Here is a 25,112-nt window from a genome sequence, read left to right as displayed (position 1 = left end):
AACTCATACGCCCGTCTTGTCTTGGCACGAGGCACGTGCTGTGCCAGGTAAGGAGCGCCGACCGGTGACAATGGTAGCCGAGCCCACAGCGCCCTCAGCAGGCAAGGCGCACATCAAATAGCCCAGGGAGTAACACAACTTCGTTCAGTAAAATCTTTATTTTTTGAAATCGACATTGCGCTCTAATGTCTCAGTCAAGGGCAACTTCTAAACGAACACGATGGATTCATTTTGTGCTTTATATTTCATGCCGTGGGGAAAAAAAGTTCATCTTGCTCAGAACAGGACAAATCTACACACAGTTCAGCAAGAAAGTCCAAAGTGTTGACTTACCCCTAATCTTGGACGTTGTGGGCGACTGCTTGATCTTCTTCTCTTGAATCTTTTCCTACGTGTTTGAGTGGAAAAAACGTTTTGCAATGTTGAAGAGCACAGCAAGAATACGGGAATGGCTGATGCATGCCGCAAATCTGTTTGCTACGCTAAGGTCTCAGTAAAATGACCCTTGGTATGATTTTTAAAGGGCGAACAGAAGTAACATTTAGTCACTGGAATTTTAACCGATGTCTTGGTGAAATCACTAAGCTCATTAGGGGCCCCCATGACCGTCAGTAAGAATCACAGAATGGCCCAAAATGATTACTCTCGACTGTCATGTTTGAAGATTTCAGGGAGGTATTTGTAGTAAGTATTCTTGAAGCAAAGAAACCTTTTGCGAGTTAAATGTGAATAAATTGTGTTACACTGAGCTATCTGGTTGCACATAAACACAGCAATTTGAATTCCCCAAATTAAAGACACTGTTGCTATACCTTGTGATTCAGGGCAAGCTTTTGCACAGCGACCACCATCTCTGAGAATGGACTGGTTCCTTTGTGCCCTTTTTATCCATTGAAAACAGTGTATTGTTGCAAGACGTCTCTTATGTAACTATGCCAAAGCTTGTCCCCAATCACGAGGTATAGCAACAGTGTCTTTAGTATGGAGAATTCAATTGTTATGTTCAAGTGAATATAAAGAAGTCAGTGTACCAGACTTTGTTCAATGTAACTCGCGAAAGGCTCATTGGAGACAACAACACATGAGTGTTGTTGTAATGAGCGTTGTTGTACATGCCATGCATGCATGAGGAGTAAAACAGTAGTATTTACACAGCCTGCTTATTACTATGAACTGGGCCATTAGGACTGACTCAGGAGAGTGGATGAGATTATTGTCTGAGTGACAGGCGAGAGCACTACCAATGGCCATTCACCTGAGATGGTCTTAAATATCAGTTTAGGACCGGCCGAGCACATAGTTATTCCCAGTCATGAACATCTTTATGAGCAAGTCAAACAAGCTATATGACAAATTTCCAATGTTGACACTTACACTTCATTAAAAAAAAATGCCCCTCTAGCCGTGCCATGATACGTTCCCCTGGCGAGCAATCATAAACCATCTCCGTAATTACAGAGGTTGGCGTGCACCTGGCACATACTGTGTGAGGTGCCGCACCGCCAAAGGGTGCTTCGTCAACCGTTTAAGGCCAGTCACTTGATGGACTCTCGACTAAAAGGTATGGCTAAACCATCTAGTGTATTCGTAAATGTGAGTTTACAGGCCTACTTTCTCTGGCGATAGTGAACCACATGTGTTTTGTGTCACCACCGTGTTCTGCGCGGAGATGAGTGGATAATAAACATAAAAATACATGTACAAGGTTAGAAAGCAGATGAGGAGCTGATGTGTTCATGTTCTCTAAGTCTTACAAACGAGACTTTAAGGGAACTGACTATATTCGGATGGAGCCTTACCTCTAGAAAGCAGGACAGCAGCGAGCAGCTCATCTCCTGCTCCAGGATGTTCTTGTTCTCTGCGTTGTTGTAGCAGCAGGCCATGAGGGTGGGAAACAGCACCGGCATGAGACGGGGGTCGCTGAAGTACTGGAACGGCAGGGCCGGCAGAGTTGCTGCAGGAGGGTGGGCGTGTTACCAGACTGCACCAGAACCTGTCAGCAAGGACAAAGTACAGATCCTCTATAATCGCCAATCCTTCAAGTTTGTCGAGGAACTTCTAAAAGGACTGTGTAGGATTCGAGAGGCAAGAATACCATCACGGTTACTTCAATATTAATTGGCCATTTCCACGAGTCGGCCACATCAGACTGAAAGCAAAATTAACTTTTATCTCGGGAAAATGACCATAAAAACGAAAGCACTGAGACAACAAGTTCATTTACAAGTTCACGTCGTTTACACTTCGCCTTTTTAAGCGTACAACGTCCCTACCTGGTTCTCCGTGTTGAGTACGGTGAAGTAGCCCACGATGAGGACGACCTCGTGGAGGAGGTCCTCGCAGCTGGCAAAGTGGCTGCAGTGCCACAGCAGGTAGGTGGCAATGTGACGGAACTCCAGCGAGATGCCTTCAGATCCCAGGGCACTCTAGTCACGAGAATTAGAAAGAAGTGGCTTCTGTCCATTATGATTTTCTACATCAAAGCGCAAACCTTTTTTATCAAATTGTGACCGGAATAATGGCAAACGAAAAATGGCTTCTCGTATGGGTTTTCAAAAGAATGGAAAAAGGCAGCCCGGCTTTAGGTTTTTTGGTAAAGATGGAAGATATTTTCAAGATGGAAGGACAGTCTTTGACTTTTTTACTTACTCTTTTAATATTTAACAGATCTTAAACTTGCACACAGGTTTCATAAGAAAGACAAACAGCAGAAATTTGTGGCAAATTTTATGAAACATAACAAAAACAGTTCAATGAAGGCCAGCAAGAAAAAGGAAAACAGAGGTGTGACGAATTGTTTGTTTTATTTTGCCTGACAAGAATTATACTTTCATTAAACCTTCCGTTACAGAAACCTACATGAAGGACACAAATTTGGCAATTTAGAGTGTATTATAAACAACTCAATAACGTATGCCTGAATTTGCAATCAATGTGCACCTTCGCTGTTGAAGGCCAGGGAGCACGCCACGGACTGAGAGTGCCCAATGGGTAATAAATAATTTCCACGTACCTGCATCATCTCCAGGTCCAGCGCCGCCAGGCTGCCCAGCATGCGGATACCGGCCGTCACCACGCTCAGCGTGTGCTCGGGTAGCTCGGGGGGCGGGGCCGGGCCGCCCCGAGCCGGGTTGCCCCCGTGCAGCAGCACGCCGTACAGCAGCGACACGATGCCGCCCAGCCCCGTGGCCCGGAAGGCAGCCAGGAGCTGGGTGGGGTCCTCCTTCTTGCTGGCAAAGACACTCCCCAGCCTGCGCATTTTGAAGGAGAAAAAAAAGGAATTCACAATACAGAACGCTAAGGGGGCCTGTCCTCCTGACTTTCCTCGTTCAAGTTGTTTACGTTATATAAAATGTTTGTTAGGTCCACTAATTATCCTAAAATCAATCCTGTACCACAAACTTATTGCACAAATCCTACATTTGGTGTAGGTTCATCAAAAATTTTTTTTACGGCATCAGTTATAAAACTCCATATTCTAGTACACAGTGCTGAAAACATGGCCAGCATGGACGTCAAAACGTCTCCTGTTTTATCATTTCCGAATGTCGGGCTTCAGGATACCTGCTGGAGGCGGCGGAGACAAACTTGGTCATGGCTCCCAGCAGCCCCAGGCTGTGCTGCAGGAAGTCGGCCAGGGCCGGGTCCTCATCCACAGTCCCCCGCACCCGGTTGAAGCAGGATGTGAGACTGTCGATCACACCGCAGCACACCAAGTAGCTGTGTGCATAAGAAAAGTCAGGAATTCCTGCTAACACTTTGGACCATTTGCGCATGTTCTGCAATATCTTTTACCAGTTTTTCCTCTGCTGATGTTTTGTGCTCATTATGATGGAAAGTTTTAATTATGATGGAAAGAAAAGTCAGGAATTCCTGCTAACACTTTGGACCATTTGCGCATGTTCTGCAATATCTTTTACCAGTTTTTCCTCTGCTGATGTTTTGTGCTCATTATGATGGAAAGTTTTATGTAAATCATACACAATATTATCAGGGAGAGCTGTTCTTGAATACAGAAAAACAATTTCTGCTTTGCCAGGAGCACTCATGAATCTCGGGGTTTGAAACAGGTTGAACAATACAGATTTTGGACAGTCTGGTAAACTGAATATCTCTGAAATAAATAAATCAAATTATCAAACAGCCTGCATTTTTTCCTGAATAACTTATTACCAGGTACATCTGGATATGCAAATATTGCATGGTTTGTGCAGTGGTGACAATGATTTCATGAGGTGGCAGGGAGAATGTTCCATTCCATGATGTGAACTGAAATGGAACATTCCATCTGTCACCGAAGACAACTATTTCCATTGCATGAGAGTGAGGCATCCATTCTTTTACACATCTCCCAAATAAATCCTTCAAAACATCCGTGTATAAACTGAAATAACCCAGAAATAATACCTGCCTGAATGAATCTCTACAATGCCAAAGAGTTCAGAAATATTTTGCAACTTTTGTATTTTTTAATTCTATTTCTGGGCATTGCACAGGGTTACAGCACCTAAAGGACAATGAAAATTCCATGACTTTTCCATGACCAAATTATGAAAATCCATGACCCAATAAAGAATTTCATGGACTATTTACACTTTTCAAATTGCAAATAAAAATCAAATCACGCCTTTATGCACTTATTTCTGATAACAGATATCACACACAGTGTTAGGAAACTTCCATGACTTTTCCATGACTTTAGCTATTTTTACAAACTTCTGTAACTTTTCCAGGCCTGGAGAATGAAAACAAATTTCCATGACTTTTTTCACGACTTTTCCAGGTCGCGGGAACCCTGGATGTATTGAGACTAACATGTCGGCCACTCGCGATCCATGGCTGTATTCACAATAATGGCTTCTCTCAGATTGGTCTCCATTGGAAAAAAAAAGGATAGCTTTACAAGTCGAAGGAAATCTTCCGACGGTACCTGATGAGGTCCTGGCCGCACTGGTCAAAGGTGTCCATCTGCTTCTTCTGGGCCCCCGAGGCCCGGCTGTCGGACGAGGGGCTCTGAGGCCGGTGCTTGACCAGGCAGAGCAGGACGGCCGACAGCAGCTGCATCAGGCAGCTGGCCACGGGGTCCGACAGGGTCTCGGGGACCGGGGCCGCGGGGTGGCCCGTCGAAGAGTTTGGGGCCATCAGCTGCGTGCAAAGAATGACGCTCGGTGATTATTGATGATGGGTGGTATCACACTCCGAAAACATCCGATTCAATGAACTTTTTAATCATTTTTTTATCTATGAAATCCCATTCCCTACATCTCAAAAAGTCCTCAAAGTTCACCAGGATTTTAGGGAGATTTTTAAGGTTTGAGGATGGCAGCGCCGATCGCATATCAGTGTTGAAACCGAGCCATTTGTCTGCAAGTCAATTCAAGTCACAGGCTACAACTCCCCAATCATTTTTTTCAAGTCTACCTAAAGATCGAAGTCCGTGCAGCACATGTGCATCTTCTTTGACATCCTTTACCAACTGATGTGGCCTGTGATGTTTTGCAAAACGGATCTGGCTCAAGGCCTGTCTCATATTTTCCCCCAATTATGCTATGCACAAAGATGAAATATCGGTAAGGCAAAAACAGACAGGCTTGCTTTCACACGTAGAAGGTCCACCTTTCTTTCCACAGCAAAGTCAGTAATGTCAATAATTCCACTTCACTCAGGTCAAGTCACAAGCCATTTTGAACAAGAGAAGTCTCATATAAGACTTAAAGAGAAGTCTCGAGTCCAAACTAATTGTGACTCTAATTCCAAAATTATTTCCTCGAGCACCGGCCAGTTGACAACACTTTTCAGATACCACTTTCCCCCCAGGGCGTCGGGGAAAAGATCACATCGGAGGCTTCTTACGGCGACACTATTTTCAAACTTACCCCCAGTTGATGGACCAGCAGCTCCACGATGGGTGCCAGCTTGCCGCTGTACAGCGCGTACTGGCAGTTGTCGAAGCAGCCCTTGCAGGCTAGCCTGAACGCGGTGGCCGCACTGCACACAGATCTATGGGGGGGGGGAGATACGGGGTACCGTCAAACAGCGTCAAACGAACACAGAAAGCTGTCGCGGCCTTCAGCTTCAATTTTGCATGTGTTAAGGGGGCGTGGTTCTGTTTTACTCCAAAGGTTCATGGTTGGCTTAGCATTTTTTTTTCTCTCTCTCTCTGGTAGTATTTTACCCAACTACAGGGACAACAGCTCAACAAATTTACTAAACTAGCAACTCAAACTAGAAGCAAATACTAGTCTTGCATTCAGTATACAGAGAGGTACTAGCATGAGCCTCGAGCTGGACCGAGAGAGGGCGCACTTTTCTTAGCAACGGAGGCTCCTTTGGTCAGAACTGAACTTGGTTGGTTGACGAACGACTAGGAAATGCACTCGTCACGGTCGCACCGCTACCAACAAATTGAACGCTCCCGACCAATGTAGCTCTTTTCAAGGGGGTGCTTTTGCTCGAGACAGAGTTTGCAGATACGCCATGGAAACAATCGCTTTGGGGGGGGGGAGAAGTGTAAGGAAGAAATGTATGCAGATGCATGGAAAAAAAAATAAAACAAACAGATCGACTAATGATTAAAGAAAGCGCAAGACAACAACTGCACGAGACAAAAAACAGAGGGAATGTCCGAAAAAACTTGAGCTGAAATCGGCAGAGGTGCCTACTCACTTGGCAGGGACAATGCTGCACGGTGTGGAACTACCAGAGCCACACAGCATCCGCAAACGTCAGATAAGAAGAGGACAGATGAAGATGTGCGAAGACAAATAACAGAGAAAAGGGGAAAAAAGTTCAACGCCAGGAAACTTCTCAGTATAGATTTGATAAGACACAGACAGACGCCAGATGAGGATACATACAGCTGACAAAAGCTTGTGGGTAATTCCTGAAATTGGGGATCCAAGAGTGTGACATTTTTGTGTCCGTTACATCTTGACATGGAAATATCACCGGAACTGATTTCAACCTTTAACTATTTGTTTGGCGGGCAATTTGCATTAATTCATCACTCTTGGAAATCACAAAATGTGTTCTGAATTTAAAAAAATCAAGTCAGATGTGACACGGACACAAAAAAAAATGGACCCCTAATTTCTGGAATTGCCCACTTATCAAAGATATCCATCATTCGCAAGGCTGCCAAAGGCAGAAAGGCTTGCGGTAGCACCATACGAAGGAATGCATCTCTTATGAGTACCGGGTATGTGTGGTTCTGAAAAGAACCAGGAGTATACTCAACATTTCGGACTGCATGCTCAGTCCGTCGTTCGGAGACTGACGACGAACTAGCTGTCTTTCACTATAAATAGCCTGGAATTCCGGCTGCCGAAGGCAATTCACAGAACAGAAGTTACCCAAATACTGCTACAGTTGCTTATTACATTAAATTAAAACTCATTCGTGTCTCCTGTGTCTCCTGACGACGGACTGAGCACGCAGTCTGAAACGCTGAGTATACTCCCGGTTCTTTTCAGAACCACACACACTCATAAGAGATGCGTTCCTTTGCAGGGTGCTACTACAAGCCTTTCCACCTATTGCTGTCTTTCACCATGAACAGCCTGAAATTCCAGCAATGCATAGAACAGAAGTTACCCAAATACTGCTGTACTTGTTAATTATATTGAAGTTAAAACTCATTCGTGAGTGAATTCATGACTTCAAGATGACAAGATAAAAAAAATGAATATGAGACAGGTCGAGTCCGTCCGCTGTACATCCTCTCACACTGCATCATCGGTTATCACACACTGAGTCTTAGTATGAGTTTTGAGTCTTGCACACATTTGGCGACCAACTCAAATATACTGCTGGTTATTTTTTTCTTTCCATGGAGCGCCAAACTTTTCCACACAAAGGGTCGTGAAAACTGTTTGTGGTGAGGACAAATAATGTGAATCATCAACAATTTACTCTTTGTCCACAAGATGCGAGATGAATGGATATATCGTGAGGTGTGTACCCAAAGAGACATGTGAGCCAAGACAAAAGGGCAGAGGGGGGACAAAGATAGTGTTGATCCCAAGCTTTGGCTGTGAGAAGGCAGTAACACAGCAGGCGGCCATTTTAAGGGTTGAAACAAGAAGAGAGAGAGACTGTTAACTTACCTGGGAGGAATGGCGTGGGACGGTGCGTTGCTGCCCGTGTCTATCAGCATCAGGATGCGGCTGAGCGTGGACAGGCCACCGCAGGTCCTGAAGGTTACCTGGTCGGCTTGCTCCTGGGGCGATCAGAAAGGAAGTCATTGCTGTACATGTTAGCCCGATTACAGATAAAATTGCTTCTCATTTAGGGTTTTGGTTTCAAAGGAGGCAGAATTTTTTTCCAACAGTGGATTTTTCCAATGTGGCAGACGATTTTTCTCGACTCTTTTGCCGGTCAGTGCTTTCATGTCTTTCAGCAAATCTCACAGGTTTTAAACATGAATTAATAAGCTCCATGTTCTGTTAAATATAAGTTTTAAAGGTAAAAATTGTGTTGGAACTTTCACAAGAAAAGAAAAAATGCAAACAAGGAAGAAAGCAGGAGAGTAGGAGGCAGCGCAGGCACCAACCAACCTTCTTGGCCAGGATGCGGTTGAGCTCTCCCAGGGCCCTGTCCATGGCCGACACTTTGCTCTGCTCCCAGGGACCCGTGGAGGTCTGGGACTGCAGGTACTTGGTCAGATCCTTGATCAGCTTCTGCAGCCTGGAGGACGGAAAGGAATGGGGGAAACACCAACTGAAACCAAAAGGTTCTTGCCACGTAATTTTTCTCCGGTTTTTGAACTCCTCTTCAATTTGACATCGTTTTGAGGTTAACTGTACTGATGTGTGCGCTGGTTTTTAAGAAAACTGATCGAGCTTTTTGGAACAAGTGACAGCCCTCTCAGTGTGATGATGTTAGGAGAAGACACTCTTCAGTTTACGCGTTTGTCTATTCAAATTGTGAACCCAAAACTTGCTCTGGGGAAGTATTTTGGAGCAAGGCCTGCTTGTTGACTCCTTGCCACGTAGACAATGAATAACCAAGGAAAACGCCAGGATGGCCTTGGTGCGAGGGGTGGAGGGAAGGGGGGGGCAACCGACTCACTTGGCCCTGAGCTGCGACTCGTTACCCTGGGGCTTGGACAGCAGGTTGTTCTCATACTCCTTGCCCTTGGCAGCCATCCTCTGCCGCAGCTTGCGCGCCCGCTTGCGGCACCCCTTCTGTCGCTCCTTCTCGGCCAGCTCCTGGGGGTCGGGTCGGTCGGGCGAGGCCTCCACCAGCATCTTGAGGGAGTAGCTTTCCTGAGCAGCCATCGCGCAAAAAAGAGCAAGCATCGGTCGGGTGAAATGGACCGGAAAAATTGCCGAATTGACTCAGGACGACGACAAGCAGTTCCCGAACAGAATTTGCATAAAGTGTCAAACTAGAAAGAGATGTTTTTCCACAATTGTTTGGAAATTACTTCTTCAATTTAAAATTTGGAGATCTTTTCAACTCATTCAATTTAAAACCTCATGAAAGCGTTACTTTAGAGAAGTCTCTCTGCTGTTTTTTCCCCAGTCAACTTGAATACTGTACAATTTGTGCACAACTGGCTCGCCTGATAAATATGCCGTGCACACTACACAAATTTCCACCACGGCTGGCAGTGTTTTATGAACACCTCGTGTAATTTGTGCACGAATTTCACAAAGAACATAATTTGATGAAGAAAGTGTGTGGACGGACAGGTATGTATGGTCAGTTCAGAAGTCACACACAATTAACTGTTTTTTTGTTCACAGTTATAACTACAATGGTGGCATCTGAGCACGACGGATCAATTACATCACACACCAATGGTACATGTAGGAACAATACCTATCTTGCTCGGACAATGTTGATATTCTGAAATTCGTATCACTCATTGGCAAATGGAAAGTCACTTACTCTGCGAACAGCATAGGCCTACTATTCATGGATTAGAGGTCAGAGTCATTTCCTGACTTACAATCTCTTCGTCGGTCATGTGCTTTCCCTGGTGCTTGTCCAGGACGGCCTCTTTGTGTTTCTTGCCTCGCAGGTGGCTCAGGAGGTACACCTCTGACGGAATCTGCGGACGACGGGAGAGCAAGATTAGAACTGGTGTCCCTTCGCAGGAGGCCTCAACAATCCTCGGTCTGTTGGCAATCTCAAAACCTTTCTTTCGTTTGTTGCCCCCCAGGCTGATGCAGTGAGTTGCCCAATCTTTCAGCCGGGAGTTACTCCTCTTTGACAGGATTTAAAACTAGGCTCTGGTTGGAACTGAAGAGGTGAAAGGGTTTATCTGAACTCATTACGCGCAAGTGCTTCAAGGCTGTTTCTCTCTATTTGTATTAAAACTGTTCTGTGCTCATGCATAGACAGTTGCGTGAATAGCAAACGACAGTATCAACAACACTGCGACCAGCTGAATTGGAACGCGCAATAAGATTAAAGATGAGGATGACTGTTGTCATGTAGGCAATAAATTCACACAAATTTGTCAACCGGGTCATCCACTCTCCCTCAACCTCGACCAGACTGTAAAACTGGTGTGTCGCTTCAGGGCAAAAACAGGTGATGCAAGAGAAACAGTTCTCAAGGAATCGTTACATGACGAAAGGGAATTAAATGGGTAATAGGGCTCTTCTTGGAATTTCAATGTTTCAATATTTCAATATTAACTCATCCAATTAAGAGGAAAAGGAACACGTACACGGGCTCATCTCACAAAAATTGTGACAAAATATGCAGAACAAAGCACAACATCTAACAACAACACATGGATCAATTTACAAAAATCACACATCAAAGAGATTAAAAAGACAGATGGCATGAAAACGGCAAAGAGACGTTCTATTTTGAAGTCTTTTAAACTGAATAAACCTAACAGTATGGGTGCGCTAACCTACCATACCTAGTGTGGACTTGTGAACAAAAGATGTCCACACGATGCAGGAAAGGAAGACGTTTTGTGGACTTACACACGTCCACAGGACGTTTCCCCTTCTCTGGAAAAGAGGTTCAGAGGCGTTTTGAGGAGGGGTCATCCATCATAAAAGGAAGAGGAAAAGTCAAGGAAACCTTGTACAAAAAAAACGGCTGAAAAACGTGTTCCCAGTTCAAGAAAAAAAGGGTATTTTCACTGAGTTTTCTTAACTGCACGAAAGTAAAGGAATGTCCACAGTAGGTATGTAAGGTAAGTACGTGGGAATGGGCATGTGTTGGGCGGGGGAAAAGGGAATGAAGGAAAGAGGGAAGGGAGGGGAAAAGCAAAGAAAGGGGGAAGGAGACACCCATTAGGCACTGTCAATGTCATTTTTTGGCCAATACCGATATATCAGGGTTGTTTATATCGATATTATCCATATATCAAATTTTATTCCTTATAATTTTCAAGGTATTATAACAGGCATGAATTACTGGTGAATTGTTCTCAGGGTACACCCCTACACCACAATGGTGTGATCCAATTCACTTTGGCTACATGTTCTAGTGTCCATATTGCCTACGTAATGTGACAATGCACTTTTGTATTTTTTAATAAAGTTTGTTCCTCGGTAGCGATATTTTCAATATAAATTTCAATATCAATGTTTTTGAAGTTGAAATGTTTTCGATATTTCTCCAAAATCCGATATTTTTGATATATCGATTTTACCAAATAACAAACATCGGCGATATTGATATCAAACCCATATCGATATATCGATATACCGACAGTGCTTAATAACCATACATATACATTGTAAAAAATGAAAAATATAAGTGTACTATTAATACAATACAGGAATCGTCTCATGAAAAATAAATACTGCACACTATACTATAATGCATTGTAAGTACTCGGCAAGAGAATGCGTTCAAAACAATGCGTACCATGACGCTGCACAGCGAGCACATCTTCTTGTTCTCGTAGGGGTTGTGGTGGGGGGCGACGTCGGTGGTACGATAGTGCCTGAGCATGCTCAGCTCGATGGCCTTCTCGCGCTTCTGCTCGATCTGCTGGTTGTGCCGTCGTGTTGTCTCGTCGTGCTGTCGATAGAAAGGGACCAGCGTCACTGAGGGATAACCTCAAGATTCTTCTGGCAAAAGTGATCACCACCGTACTGTATATTTTTTCCACCGATGTCCTGTGCACATTTTAACCCCAAATCTATTAATTCAGGACACATCAGTCTTGTGCAATATCACATCTTGGAGTCAGGTTGGTGTAGTGGCTGTTTCCTGGCCTTCCACCTCTGCGACCCGGGTTCAAATCCCACCGAGGTCAGCACGTGGATAAGGCTTTCATTCTCTGCCTCTGCCTGATCTGTGGGTCTCCCTGGAGTATTCATCACGGGTTTTCCTCCCACCTCTAAAACTGAACATGTCTTCATCGGCTTCCTAATTGTCACTTCATCCTGTACTTGGCACCAAAATGCATTATTGGAGGAAAATAAACAAACAAAATCATTCAATACAGGGTGGAAAAGTCATTTGCATAATGCACAGCGAAATAAGCTCTGTGATGTTTTCCTAACGGGATCTGCAGCCCTAGTAGAAATGAGCATTGCTTTACTGAACGCCAATTTCCAAAAAAGGAAACAATGACCACATTTTGTCATGGTAACGAAGATGAACATCCCAGCTTTCAACATCTGGTGACCATTCATCAAATGGAAATCCCATTTTGGCCCTTGAGATGAGCCATACATTTTTTTCCCCCCTACCTTCTGTTGGATCTTCTTCTGTATTTCTTCCTCCTTGGCCTGCTGGGCCGCATTCAGCGCAGACAGTCTCTGCTCTCGCTCTCTGAAGAACGAAAGAAAAAACCCTTGTTATTCAGCCATCATGAGAAACAAAACGCCACAACTTGGTTTTATTTGAGAAACAAAGATCTCCAACCAAGAGGGATCAAAGTCATTTTCTGTTCTGTAATTGCACAGTTTTTCTCGCATTCTACATCACAAGTAGGTAGCTTCTTTTCAGCAATTTTGTGTTTTTTTAGTTGTACGTAAAGAACATTCTACTCAACCCTTTCGCAACAATCAATTTACGAGGATTCAGGAGGGTTCCTTCCAAACGAATCTGGGGAGCTGGGGTAAATAACGTGATGGCTTCAGTTAATACGCGTGGCAATCAAAGAAGTTGACAGTATGGTGGTCGAGTCCATCACGAGTTCCCCCAAGTCCCTCACAAGTCACGTGACACGGGCATTCCTTTGTCGTGGATCACCCTGCGGCTCAATGATTGGTCTCACGAGAGGATTTGTGGCTGGACTTTTGACTGGGCTTTTGTGATGGCCAGTAGTGTGCGGAGGCTGTGTAGCTCGTCCCTTACTTGGCCCGTTCCTTGACGGCCGACTCCCTGGCTTTCTCCCTCTGCTCCTTGAGGACATTCAGCTTGTCGGCTTGATTCTGCCGATGCTTCTGCATCTCCTTGAGGCGGGCCATCCTCTCTTCCTCCAGGGCCTTCCTCCTCTCCTGGAAATCAAAGGCGGGAGGGGGGGTATGTTAAGTTTTGGCTAGGCCTACTGCATAAATACCTAAAGAAGAGAGCTCAAACATGCAAGCTGCCTCTCCAGCTAATACTTTTGGCCCCTCTCAGTATCAAACACTAAAGATGGAAGATAGAATTGCAGAATGGCCATTTTGAGTCACACTCGCAACAGCCTCTTCTATGGCCGCCTTCTCCGGCCTGTCTTGTGGCTATGACTTTGAATGTTGCCACTGACACGCTGCCATTTAATGGACATAGCCGTAGCCATTTCTCACCTGCACAGCCTCTTCCTTAGCCGCCTTCTCCACCTGCCTGCGTTGTCTCTCTTCCATCAGGTCCTGCAGCCGCGCCTCGTGCCCCTGGTGGCGGGCCAGGATGTCGTGCCGCTTGTTTTGGGCCTCCAGGCTGTTGATGAATGCAATCTCGTTGGCCTATTCAACAAACGAGAGCCAATTTGAACATGACGATGTGTAACTATGGCGTACAGAATCACAATGACAAGTGGTCCCAAAATATTTGTTTTCTTAGAATTAGAGCACCCCGGCGTCAATTTATTAAAATCATGCGAACTGTTCTCTGGCAATTTAGAATTCTCGCAGTATCAGGGATGCAACAATGAGCCAAGTCAGCATTTCAAAACGGCAAGGGTGCAAAGAGAGCAAATAACATGCGAATGAGATGTCACAGCGGCTCAACCAATCACAAGGCAGCATGCTGAAAGGCAGGCACTTTTTTGGAATCCACGCTTCCAGGCATGACAACCAGCAGACCGCTGCATGGCCAAGGGGGCAACCTGCCACTGCCCCCCCCCAAGTCTAGTTCCCCATCTCACCTTGTGCTCCTCCTCCTGCGCTTTCCTCCTGACCGCCTCCAGCTGCATTTGCCTCTTCTGCTCGGCCCGCAGCTGCTTCTCCTCCATCTCCTTCTTCTTTAGCATCAGGAGCTCCTCCTTCCACTCCCGGACTTCTTGGATCTGCCGGCGATCGACCACATCAAAACATTAAGGCCGGTTTGCACTTGGCAAGAAGGCGAACGCAAGCGCAAATTTGGGACACCTTGTCAAACATTCGCACTGCGCAATTCACAAAAGTTGAGCGCATTTTCAACTTGAGCGAATTTTTGCTGCAAGTCTTTCGCGACGTCAAATTCGCTTTGCCTTTAGACACATGTCAGACTGGAGGTTTTGTGCTGGTCTCATGATGGTCCTGCAGGGACCATGGATTGGTCTGAAGAGGTTTCGACTGCAACACTGATTAACACTGGCTTGATGAGCCATAGCAGCTGGGGACAGACTTTGTGTTTTTTTGCTCTCATAGCTTCTAAGGATCACTCCCGGATGCACCAGCGGTCATCTCTTACCCTCTCATGGAGCATCTTCAGCTTGATGGCCTTCTCGTCCATCAGGGTGACCCGCTTCTGCTGGGCCTTAGCCTGCCGCTCCTCGTGGCGTTTCTGGGCCTCAGCTCTCGTTCTGTGTTGGCGGAAAGATATATCGCAAAAGTGTCATGGAAACATTCACTATTAACCACTTCGTGCCGGGGTGCCCGGTAATTGGAGACCTTACGTTTGCTACACATAGCCCGGGTGCCCGAAAGGAGCTCAGCCTTGTAACAAAAGATCATACTCGGAACAAAAGATTCCGCTGCTGGGAATTGCCAACATTTTTTCAGTTGTCAATAGCAGAGGTGATCCGTCATTGTTTTGAAACAGAATACCACTATTTGTGGCATTAAGTGTCACAACCGGGAACAAAAGCGCTCCAGCAATAAAATACCGCTGCACGCTAATCCACATTCACCTTTTCCTGGAGGGAGAGGAGAGCTTCTCGTGCATGTGGAGGGCGTAGCCCGGCGGCCGCCCCTCGATTTCATTGATCTCCACTAGCTCCCCCCAGCTGACTGGGGACTGCTGCTGGCGCTGCCGCTCCTCGAAGTCCAGCACCATCTCGTTCCAGTCCAGGGTGCGTTGGGAGCTGTCCAGTGAACTCAGGGTGTTCTGGTGACAGTGGCGAAGAAAAACGATCAAACTTGAGACGGTGAATGTCCACTGAACAATCACAGACCCATTCCTAAAAAATGGTCTATGAACGTAATGACAAAATGGCAGCTGTGGGTTCATCTGCACAAAGTCTCAGTTGAACTGACTCGAAATAGCATAGTAATGTGCAAATTTGCAGCCTTGTTGGACTTGCAGTTCTCAAAATAATGGACTTAATATAAAGGACCTTTATGATGACATTATGTGACCACTGACATAAAATTTCAATACTCCTCTTCAGATGATGGCCAATTCACATTCAAAGAATGAATACAGCTGGAAGGAGCCTAAAGTTCCAATTAACATGATTAAGGACCAAGAAGGGAACATGTACATGTACAAAACATATGGAGGAAGGTGAAAGAAAAAAACAAGAAAAAAATCATATCAAAACCAATAGCTGTTTGAAATCATCTAAAAAGCATTCAACACAGCCCAATGGGGATGAATTCACCTGTGGGTTATAAGTTTACCCACTGAAATTCTACCCGGACATGAGGGTCATGCAAACAGATTTTACAAGCAATTCTTGTTCACATTTTGTCTTGATTTCTCACCGTGCTGAGAGCCAGGTCACTCTCTCCTTCGTCCGTCTCCACGATGATCTCTTTACTCTCCTCCTCCTCAATCTCCTTGGTCAGCTTCTCCTCCTCGGCGATGGCGGAGGCCAGCGCCTCGTCCTGGCACTTCTCGATCTCGTTAGTCAGCGTCTCCTCCTCATCAATGGCTACGCTGACGTCCTGGAGGGGGGGCCATTAAAGGGAGTGGTACACTGCACATGTAATACAGTACAGAATCTATGATGCCAACTGTGAACGGTTTAAAAGTGTTGCCAACATCCTGTGCTGAGCAGTATAGGGGTGCTTTGAGCACTGTCTGTTATAAAGGACAGTTTTCTTTTTCCTTTCAATCTATTCCTTGTACCTCATCCAGTTTGGTCGCCAGTTCATCCTCGGTGTTATCCTTGTTACTGCCACCTTCGTCACCAGATGACACCAGAATGTTCTCCTTCCCTGTGAAACGTAGACACAAATTCCAAATCATTTTTTTTTTTTTCCCATTTCCAAAGTTGCTTTGAGGTGGCACAGCGTCGTTAAGCAAGTTTTCACGAAAAAATTTGTAATGCTTAACAGCTGCAGCTTTCAAACCCAGCCGGATCTTTCTCAAAGGCAAACTGACGAGGGAAAGGTAGTAACCACAGATGAAAACAGGGCAAAAATGGCGGGGGGGGTGCAGGGGATTTCAGACAGTCTTTAAAGAAAAATGTAAACTTTCATCTGGAGTAAACTTACTGGTACACACAGCAACAATAGCTGGATCTAAATCCTGAATTTTGGCCTTGTTTGCAGTGCAACCTGAAATCTTCTCATTCTTGTCCATCCGAATTTCCGCCTTGACCATTTCAGACCTTTCACCTTCAACCCTGGGGTCGGTGTTTGACCGCTCTCGGTTCACCAGGTTGCTCTCCAGGGGCCTGTTCTCCTTCTCGCTGTCGGCCCTGCTGCGGGAGCCCTCCTGCCGGGCCTGGTTGGCCCCGGCTGGGTGCTGCTGTGGGCTTTTGGTGTCAGAAGCGGGATTGGGCCCCGGCTGCGACTTGGCCGAGTGGTTGCTGCCGGCGCTATTGTGGTGAGACCGGCTCTTGGCCGAGGAAGGCCTGGAGCGGTTGGGCTTGTTCCGCTGCACCGTCTCCCAGCCTTCTCCATCGTCTGTCGACGGAAAACATTTCCATGGAGGGATGACAGGGGTATCAAAATCCCTCACTGGACTGAATCCAGTGATTGGACGCGGGTCTACTACTTTCTACAACCAAACTCAGCCAGTGTCGCAGTGGTTTTAAAAAACGGCTAACATAAGTTTTACACGATTGATATCAGACAAGGCAATCAATACAACTCACCTTCCACCGTATTTAGTGCTCCGTTCACAGTGAGCACGTCCGGTGTTCCGTTATCCTTCTTTCCCTCCACTGTCCGTTTCTCGTCCGCTGGTTTCGCATCGCCCGTTTTCACCGCTGGCACCTTGGCGATGGGCTTGGCAGTATGACCCTTGACCCTGTCGGCCCAACTGGCCACGGCCACGGTCTCTGCTGGCACTGGTGGTAACGGCACGGGGCTGCAGCGGTTGGGAGAGGCAGTGATGAAATGAGCATCACCTGCTACCCTATCAGCGACATCACTGGGAAAAAGGAGTCCTCACAAAAAGCACCTTGCCAATCCCAGTGAGTACACTATACGCACAAGAGCAAAACGGCTACCGCATTTGAAAGTTGAAAGCTGTGCGACTCGTTACCTGTCAGAGTCTAGTCTTTTATACAATGCCTCATCAGGAAGCTCATAAACCTATCTAATCTTGAAAAAATTTCCCTCTTTTGTGCCACGCTGGATTTGAATTTTTCCTTGTCAACTACTCAGGAGTCTGGCCCAAGCTTGTATTTCCTATTCCGTCTGTGGTCGTGACTGACCACTGGAATCCTGCTCCAACTCTGATGGTCCACTTTCTGTATTTCACAGCTTAAAGCCTTGCAAATGATAAATTTGAAATTATGCAGACTTCCCACTATCAAGAATTCAGAGTCCTGCTGCCCAAAATTTAGACTTTTTCATGGAAATCCAGAATATTATACGCAACAGGAGTCAACGGGAAATAATGGTTGATACAGGTATTCTGGAAATCTGCATTGCTGCAGTACATTCACATGAGGTACAATTGCTGATTGTACATGATGTCATGAGAATACGACCTATTGGACATGTGACCATATTCAAAATGGACACTGGTGTACTGGTGTCAGAATCCATCATGTCAGGTTACCATGAACAAGGAAACATCAGCGCTGCATGGTACAAGACTTGAGTCTGAGTCCCTGATGAGGTGCATTACCGCATGTACTCACCGATAAATAAAATACTCACTCCATAAAATTTTGATTTCTGCAAGGGTTTACATCATCTGAAATGGCCCTGCAATAATTTTTCATCTCCTAAATGTGTTGATTCACTGCAAAATTTCGTGCAAATTCAGCGTGAAATTCAAAGAAAAATTCACTGCGTGGTGCTTGCACACTTGACATGATCGAGGTCGATTTCACGGCAGTACTTAGTCTTGGTTCCAGAACGTTCTTAGCTGTGTCCCCTAGTGAAACAGGGCACCACGCGGCGCATACAGTGTCAGTTACAATGTAGCTTGTCGATAGAGGGCGTTTTCTTCCATGAACAATTTCAGTGTCACATCCATGATCACATCCATCTCGCGGCTGGAACGCGTCAAAAGAGGGCACTGCCACGGTTGCAACATGCAACATGCACTGCACTGACTGTTCGGATAAGTCAGATAAGTCGTATTACGGTACATGCATAAGATTACATAATACATATTACGGTAACACATAGGTGTGTCAAAATTGTCATTTGGCGGAAATTTTAGGGACGAAATTGGAATTCCTAACGTTAAATATTTTCCAGTCCTTTTGATTACATAAAAACTCCTTGATTCTTTTTGCAAGGATTACGGATTCCTGGGGGTGGGCCCCTCACCTGTTCCTGGCTTTGGCAGCTTCCTGCCCACCGAAGTTCAGACTCCGATTGATGGGGCTCGGGGTGTCCCGCCCCTCCGGGGTGGGGCTATTGATGAGGCCACGCCCGGGCGAGGTCTTCCGTACCTCCCAGGCCAGAGAGTTGGGCCTGAAAGGGACAGGAAATGAAGCCGAGTAAAGCTGTGTCTGAATCAACCGGCTATGGCTGGAGTAACACATGTGCCTATGGGAAGAGGCTGCAGCCACCAGTTACATGTAGTGGCTTTCATTCGTGCATGTGTCATTTCAGCCATAGCCATTGTTTCTGGATGTGGACAAGCCTGGAACGAGAAATTGGTCACTTGAGTTTGCAATACTCACTCAAGGAAATGGTATTTGTTACTGGTGAGTAAAACAAGTTAAATCAAACAAAGCATCATAAATGGGAAAAGAAGTAATAATGTGGACTCAAATAGTTCCTACTGTCAACAGCTCGCATCTTTTCCATCGAGTGAACTATCTTGTCTTTGAAAATGTCTTCAAGTTCGAATAAAGTGACAAGAACATGAGAAAAAAAACAGCAGCTTGGGAATTGAGAGAACATAACGCACCAACAGCAGTCTTTTGATGAGCGAAAACAAAACACGAGAGAAGAAGAAAGTCATTGCTGGCCCAAAATTTGTTGCAAAATTTAAACGAGGAACAAAAAAGCCTCATCAAAAAAGTACTCTGGACTGGTACACTGTAACCATTCTAATTAATCCCAGAGCATTTGAGCATGTTTGCATTTCCTACAGCAGGCAAAGCCACTGTACAACACTGTTGTCGTCACAGAGACCATTACAAGATGGAAACAAGATCACCAGTCTTCATTCAAGCCGCAACATCTTAAGTGAACTGCAACAAAAGTACTCCTTTGTCACCCCTGTTACCTGTTGCTTTGTGGCCTTGTGTCTGGTATTCCAATGGTCTTGACTACAACGCTGCTTATAAAGTGACTGTGCAATTCCCACATCTGATTTCAATTTTTTTTTGTTTTTAGCTGATTTCATTGGGAAACTCAAAAAATTCAGTGCTTTTTCAGTTTAATTATACTTCGCAAAGCGTCTACAAGACTTTCTTGACATCGAACTAGAATTGAGCTCAAAGGTTTCAAAGGTGCTTGACACTTTTCAGGACAAATACTGGTACTACTCGCTAAGGCCTATCAGAAAGCGATGGTTATCTATGGCCCTCAAAAAAAGAACTACACCCCTGCAGCGGGTAGATTGCAGAGGGGAGGCAAAACGCACCGACGAGGCATGGCGGCCCTACTGTCCGGGGGCCAGCTGGGGGTTCGGTGCTTGGCCGGTGAGGACGACTTCCGCACCTCCCACACAATAGACGTGGGCCTGAGTTGTCCCCGCCCATTGTGTGGTGGAGGTGGTGGTGGTGGTAGAAACAGGTGGCGGATGTTTATGGAGTTAGTGTGCCCGACGGTGGCGGCAACGCAGCCAAAACACACACGATGGACAGTCATTGGAAGGCGGAGACAGAGCGAGAAATAGAGAGGGGGAAAGGGACGGAGAGAAAGAAGACGAGAAAGGGTGAAAGCAGTAACAGTATCAACAAACAGGAGGGGCGATATGAGCTGACAATCTACAAGTCCAAGTCTGTGCAAAACTTGTGTGGACAAAACGCGACGCACCATTCTAAAACCAGGCCCGTGTTGGTTAATTCTGATGTTTGTCAAATTTCCTCTCTCCAATTGCTTCACTTTTAAACCTCAATACACCCTCGAAGCTGAAACATTTTGCTAGCAGCAAACTTTGGTACCGACAGGTACTGAAAGTTGTGCAAATCTGCATTGTTTTCCGCTTACTATTCTCTAGCCTGGCTTTGGAACGGTGGGTCAAAAATTTGACTTTATCCTTTGGGCCAGGGACAGGAGTACCAATTTTGTATTACAAATCACAAATAAGCTAACCCAAACCTGATCGGAAGGGCCAAAGCTATTTGGATATCATTTGATGACTCTCAGTGTACAAGTAATAAGGTTAAACACGGGTTCCTTCATCCACCCACTGCATACATACATGTATATCAGCTGCTACATGCAAAAGTGCACATCGTGTGAACATGCAGACTGGGTTTTGGATTGTAAGCTCATACCAAGTAACATTTTGAGCGCATCAACCATAATAAAAACTCGATTCAAAAAGGCAGTAAACATTAATAGTTAGCCATTCACAAACACTGTAAACTGAACCAGCACACACACACAAAATGAACATAGTTTCTGACGTCTAACAAGCGGGGTGAACTTTGTGGAACACTATTACATGTACATGTAGTCAGTACGAGTAGGTGTTAATGGTAATTGGACGGCCTAACATCAAAACCAAAAACAGAAACAGAGGAAAACTTGTAAATATTATTGAGAATACTGGTGAAGTAACGCACACATACATGTGCATGACAAAACTGGTTTCTGGAAATGGGTCACATTTGCAAGAAAGTAGCACAGGTGTTTACACAAACACCTGACAAATCTTTTTTTTTTCTTTCTTTTGCGGGGGGACGGATTGGGCTCGTTGCTGCGGAGGCACAGCAAAGCACTTTTTCGTTTTACGGCATTAATATGCATGCATTTGTAGGCTAAGAGAAATTGCATTCTGTTGCCAAAAGGGGGAGAGCAGAGCAAATGCACTTTAAGCATCTTTTTGTTTTTTTAAAGACTGTACACAAGTGGCAAAAAAGCTTGCACGGTGATCAACTCGTACACGGGCTCGGACATGCATGTTATTTCTATGTACATGCAAGCAACTGACATGCACTCTACTTTGTTCATAGTAGGAGAAAAGCGATCAATGCGTATCTGTCGGAGTTGTGTCCATCACAAGTCCATCGCAAGTCGGGTCGCAAGTCTGAGCCCAGGTTCGGGGAATTGCCTGAGTGGGAAATACTGCTTAGCGAATTTAGATATATGTGCAAAGCAACAAGCAGCTGCGTAACCGGCCGAGACATGGCATGGCATTTGTCGTCGGTAGCCTGTTTTCACTTACATGTACGTGTGGCATTTATTGTCCCGGCAACTGGCACAATGCGGAGCTCCACGGCTCCCACAAAAGTGGCCCCTGGTTGCAAGTAACAGAAGACAAAACAACGGCAACAGATATGCCTTTGTCAGAGTTCAATCAAACAGCTTGTGATGTGGCTTCAGACTGGACGACCTGTGGTGGACTTGCGATGACTTTTTAAACAACTTGTGAGGGCAGAACTACAAAACCCTAGTGTGCACAGTATTCTGCAACAGTTCTGCAGTAGTAAGAGAAAAAAACGGCTGCTGGTGTCGGTTAGTATCAAACGACAATCCCAAACCGTACTGTCACTGCAACCAGGCAGAGAAGAACAGGGCAGACCTCAGACATACCTGTTCTCAATGTCGCACTTCTCGAAGTCCTTCTGGACGTTGATGCGTTTGATGAGGGACTCAAAGTCGTGGGTGGCCCGCTTGAGTATCATGATAACTTCCTGTTGGGACAAAGTGGTCAATCAAGGCAACTCATGACCTCTGACACTTGACTTTCCGTGTTTTTTTTTTCCAAATTTCACACAGTACACGTAGCTCAGAAGCGGCAGATACAGGGAATGTAACTTAATAATACAAAGAAGACAGAACATCTGCTTCCTTGCTTGTGAGTTAGGGTCCAAGAAAAACCTTATCACCTGTTGAGTCCCGAGCAATGCGTCCAGTATCCCGGTTCATAACTTAATGGCTGTGGTGCAACACTGTACCTTGCATTCCACGATGCTCTCGTCCGCTTCACACGTCTGGTAGATCTCGTCCACCGCCCGCTGCAGGTTGTCGAAGAGGAACGCCCAGTAGCGGGCCCGCAGGTCCACCTTCTTGGCCGCGGCCGCAGCGGCTGCCGTGCCGGAGTTACCAGGCGCAGCAGTCTTGCGGTCGGGCTTCGAGGCCTCGGCGACCTGCGGGGGGTCTCTGGGGCTGTCCCTGGGGCTGTCGCGTGGGCTGTCGATGCCCTTCTTGCGGGGGGCGGCAGCGATGGCGCCAGCCCGCGGCGTCAGGCACGCGCTGCGGGTGCTGGCACTGCTTCTGGCTTTGGGTTTCCGGCGCCTTTCGGGCTTACCTGAAAACCACCACATTATAATTGCCAACAGTCAGTCACTTGATATTAAGCTTTTGCATGTGAACTACAAGTACGTATAAGTTTACACTTGCTTCAAATTGCAGGTGGTGATTACCACTAGGTTTCTATCAAGAAAGACTTGTGAGGGTTTTGCATAGAAAGCTATGAATGGGCAAAAGACTGTGAAACGCCTGTAGGTCTCTCTTAAATCTCTTCACCTCCCACAGATCACCAGGTGCATCAGCATTTTGAACATTTGGGACATTTCATAACGCTGCACTGCATGTCAAATGCATACAGATGGATCAACACGCACGCGTATACAGAATATTTGCACACCGTAATCTTCCTCCAAAGATCGGTGCCCTATGAGAGAGATCTCTTGGAATGATTTTTTACACCAATCAAGCATGCCACTTTCAAGAAGTGACGCAAAAAAAGAGAGCAGGGGGCCTACACTTTGGAGGGTAGAATGATGCGGGTTTTGACTTTCATTATCTGTTAAATGCTCACCTACATGTACATGTGCATGGACTCTTTCCGTGAACCTCCGAGGATGAATTAAATTTACAGCCAGTGAAACAAGTCCATACATGTAGGTTACTAACAAGAGCTTACAATGGTGAGGGCATTATGGCTGGTCGGTGGGAAGGTGTAATACGAAGTGTACATGTATAGGTACATGTACATGCCTACAATTGCTTACAAGTGTACAGGAGGGCAGAGTAATAAACAGGCAGATATTTCTTAGCCGTTTACATGTATCCTTTATCGGTACTTGTCAAAAAAAGTGGATCAGAGTGGTACGTGCAACACACTATGCCTCTGAATCCAGACCTACATGTATGATTTGCAAAAACTGTGGCTTTTCTCCCCCCGCGTGGAGGACACAAAATCTAAATTCCGTTCTGGGCCTGTCACATGCCGCACCGAGTGGCAATTCCTCACCGTCATTGTCACTGTCATCGCTGTAGTCCACGGGTACGTTCCAGGTGACAAGGTTGCGCGCCTGCCTCCCTTCCTCGCTGACGATGCGCCGCACTTTGTCGTAGCTCTGGGAACGTGTGTAGGATGCCTGCAACCATACAAGAGAAGTTACTTTTTGTCAAGGCATGCAGAGACAAAGTGGCTCTCGGTTCAAAGAACGTATTTTAATTAAGATGGAAAGCTTGCGGTAAGCACCAGGCAATATCTCTATTTGAGTCTGTATGGTTCTGATAAGAACCGGAGAGGCTCAACGTTTCGGACAGTGTGCTCTGTCCGTCGTCAGGAGACTGAAGAGATGCCGACAGGGAGTGGGGCTTATATGCTGGTTGGAGGTACTGGTTCAGTCTCCTGAGTTCACTGTCCGAAATGTTGAGCCTCTCCGGTTCTTATCAGAACCATACAGACTCAAAAAGAGATATTGCATGGTGCTTACCGCAAGCTTTCCATCTTAGTCGTCTGTCACCATGAATAGCTTGAAATCCCATCTGTATTTTAATTACCAAATAACGAAACAAAAAATGTATTCACCTCCATAATGCAATGTCACAGTCAAGTGCTCGTTTGCTGTCACTGCAAAATGTTGCGGAAAACGTTATCTAGGCAGTACGTGCACAAGTACTGTGTACATGTATCTCTGACGGACAACTGCTTGGACTTTGAAATGCTGCACAGTAGCTGCCAACATGTAAACCTATACGTGGCGATTCAAGGTTTCCAAGGTGGTTTTTTAGGGGGCCATCATTTATGCACAACCATATCTGAATCTCCCAAGAACGGACACATGGTGACTGCACGTATGAGGCTCATGGATGCAAAGCTGGCATGTGGACATGTAGGAAAGTCTTCAACTTCTCCACCTGACAGAGTTGCAGCGACGTGAACGTACTGTACATGTGTGTACATGTAGTGGTACTGTTCATGTATACATGTAGATCTGCACAAAGTGTTGGCTTGTCTACTGATCTGTTCAACTGTGACGATCGAAAACAAACGTCCCTGGG

At 45.7% G+C, this 25,112-nt stretch overlaps 1 protein-coding gene across 1 annotated transcript; it reads right to left on the bottom strand.

Moving 5' to 3' along the window:
• Positions 1 to 276: 276 nt before the first annotated feature.
• Positions 277 to 25,005, bottom strand: LOC147795118 (S phase cyclin A-associated protein in the endoplasmic reticulum-like). Its single transcript, XM_087132248.1, is given in 31 exon segments — positions 277 to 388; positions 1,800 to 1,940; positions 1,943 to 1,993; positions 2,274 to 2,426; positions 3,014 to 3,251; positions 3,565 to 3,720; positions 4,931 to 5,145; positions 5,877 to 6,000; positions 6,667 to 6,696; positions 8,106 to 8,218; positions 8,556 to 8,685; positions 9,070 to 9,266; positions 9,956 to 10,057; positions 11,845 to 12,000; positions 12,678 to 12,759; positions 13,288 to 13,430; positions 13,722 to 13,877; positions 14,279 to 14,419; positions 14,806 to 14,917; positions 15,245 to 15,441; positions 16,041 to 16,223; positions 16,408 to 16,496; positions 16,776 to 17,189; positions 17,381 to 17,595; positions 19,017 to 19,163; positions 20,287 to 20,385; positions 22,039 to 22,110; positions 22,407 to 22,507; positions 22,772 to 23,124; positions 24,073 to 24,199; positions 24,640 to 25,005. Coding segments are annotated over 31 exon segments (4,539 nt in total). The 5' UTR covers positions 24,646 to 25,005; the 3' UTR covers positions 277 to 292.
• Between the last annotated feature and the right edge of the window lie 107 nt (positions 25,006 to 25,112).

This window comes from Acanthaster planci, unplaced genomic scaffold, assembly GCF_054643075.1.
Source record: "Acanthaster planci isolate LZ-2023a unplaced genomic scaffold, COTS_SCS Contig161, whole genome shotgun sequence".
Classification (NCBI taxonomy): Eukaryota; Metazoa; Echinodermata; class Asteroidea; order Valvatida; family Acanthasteridae; genus Acanthaster; species Acanthaster planci.
Note: the sequence above shows the minus strand (reverse complement) of the source record. Positions and strands in the feature narration are given on the sequence as shown.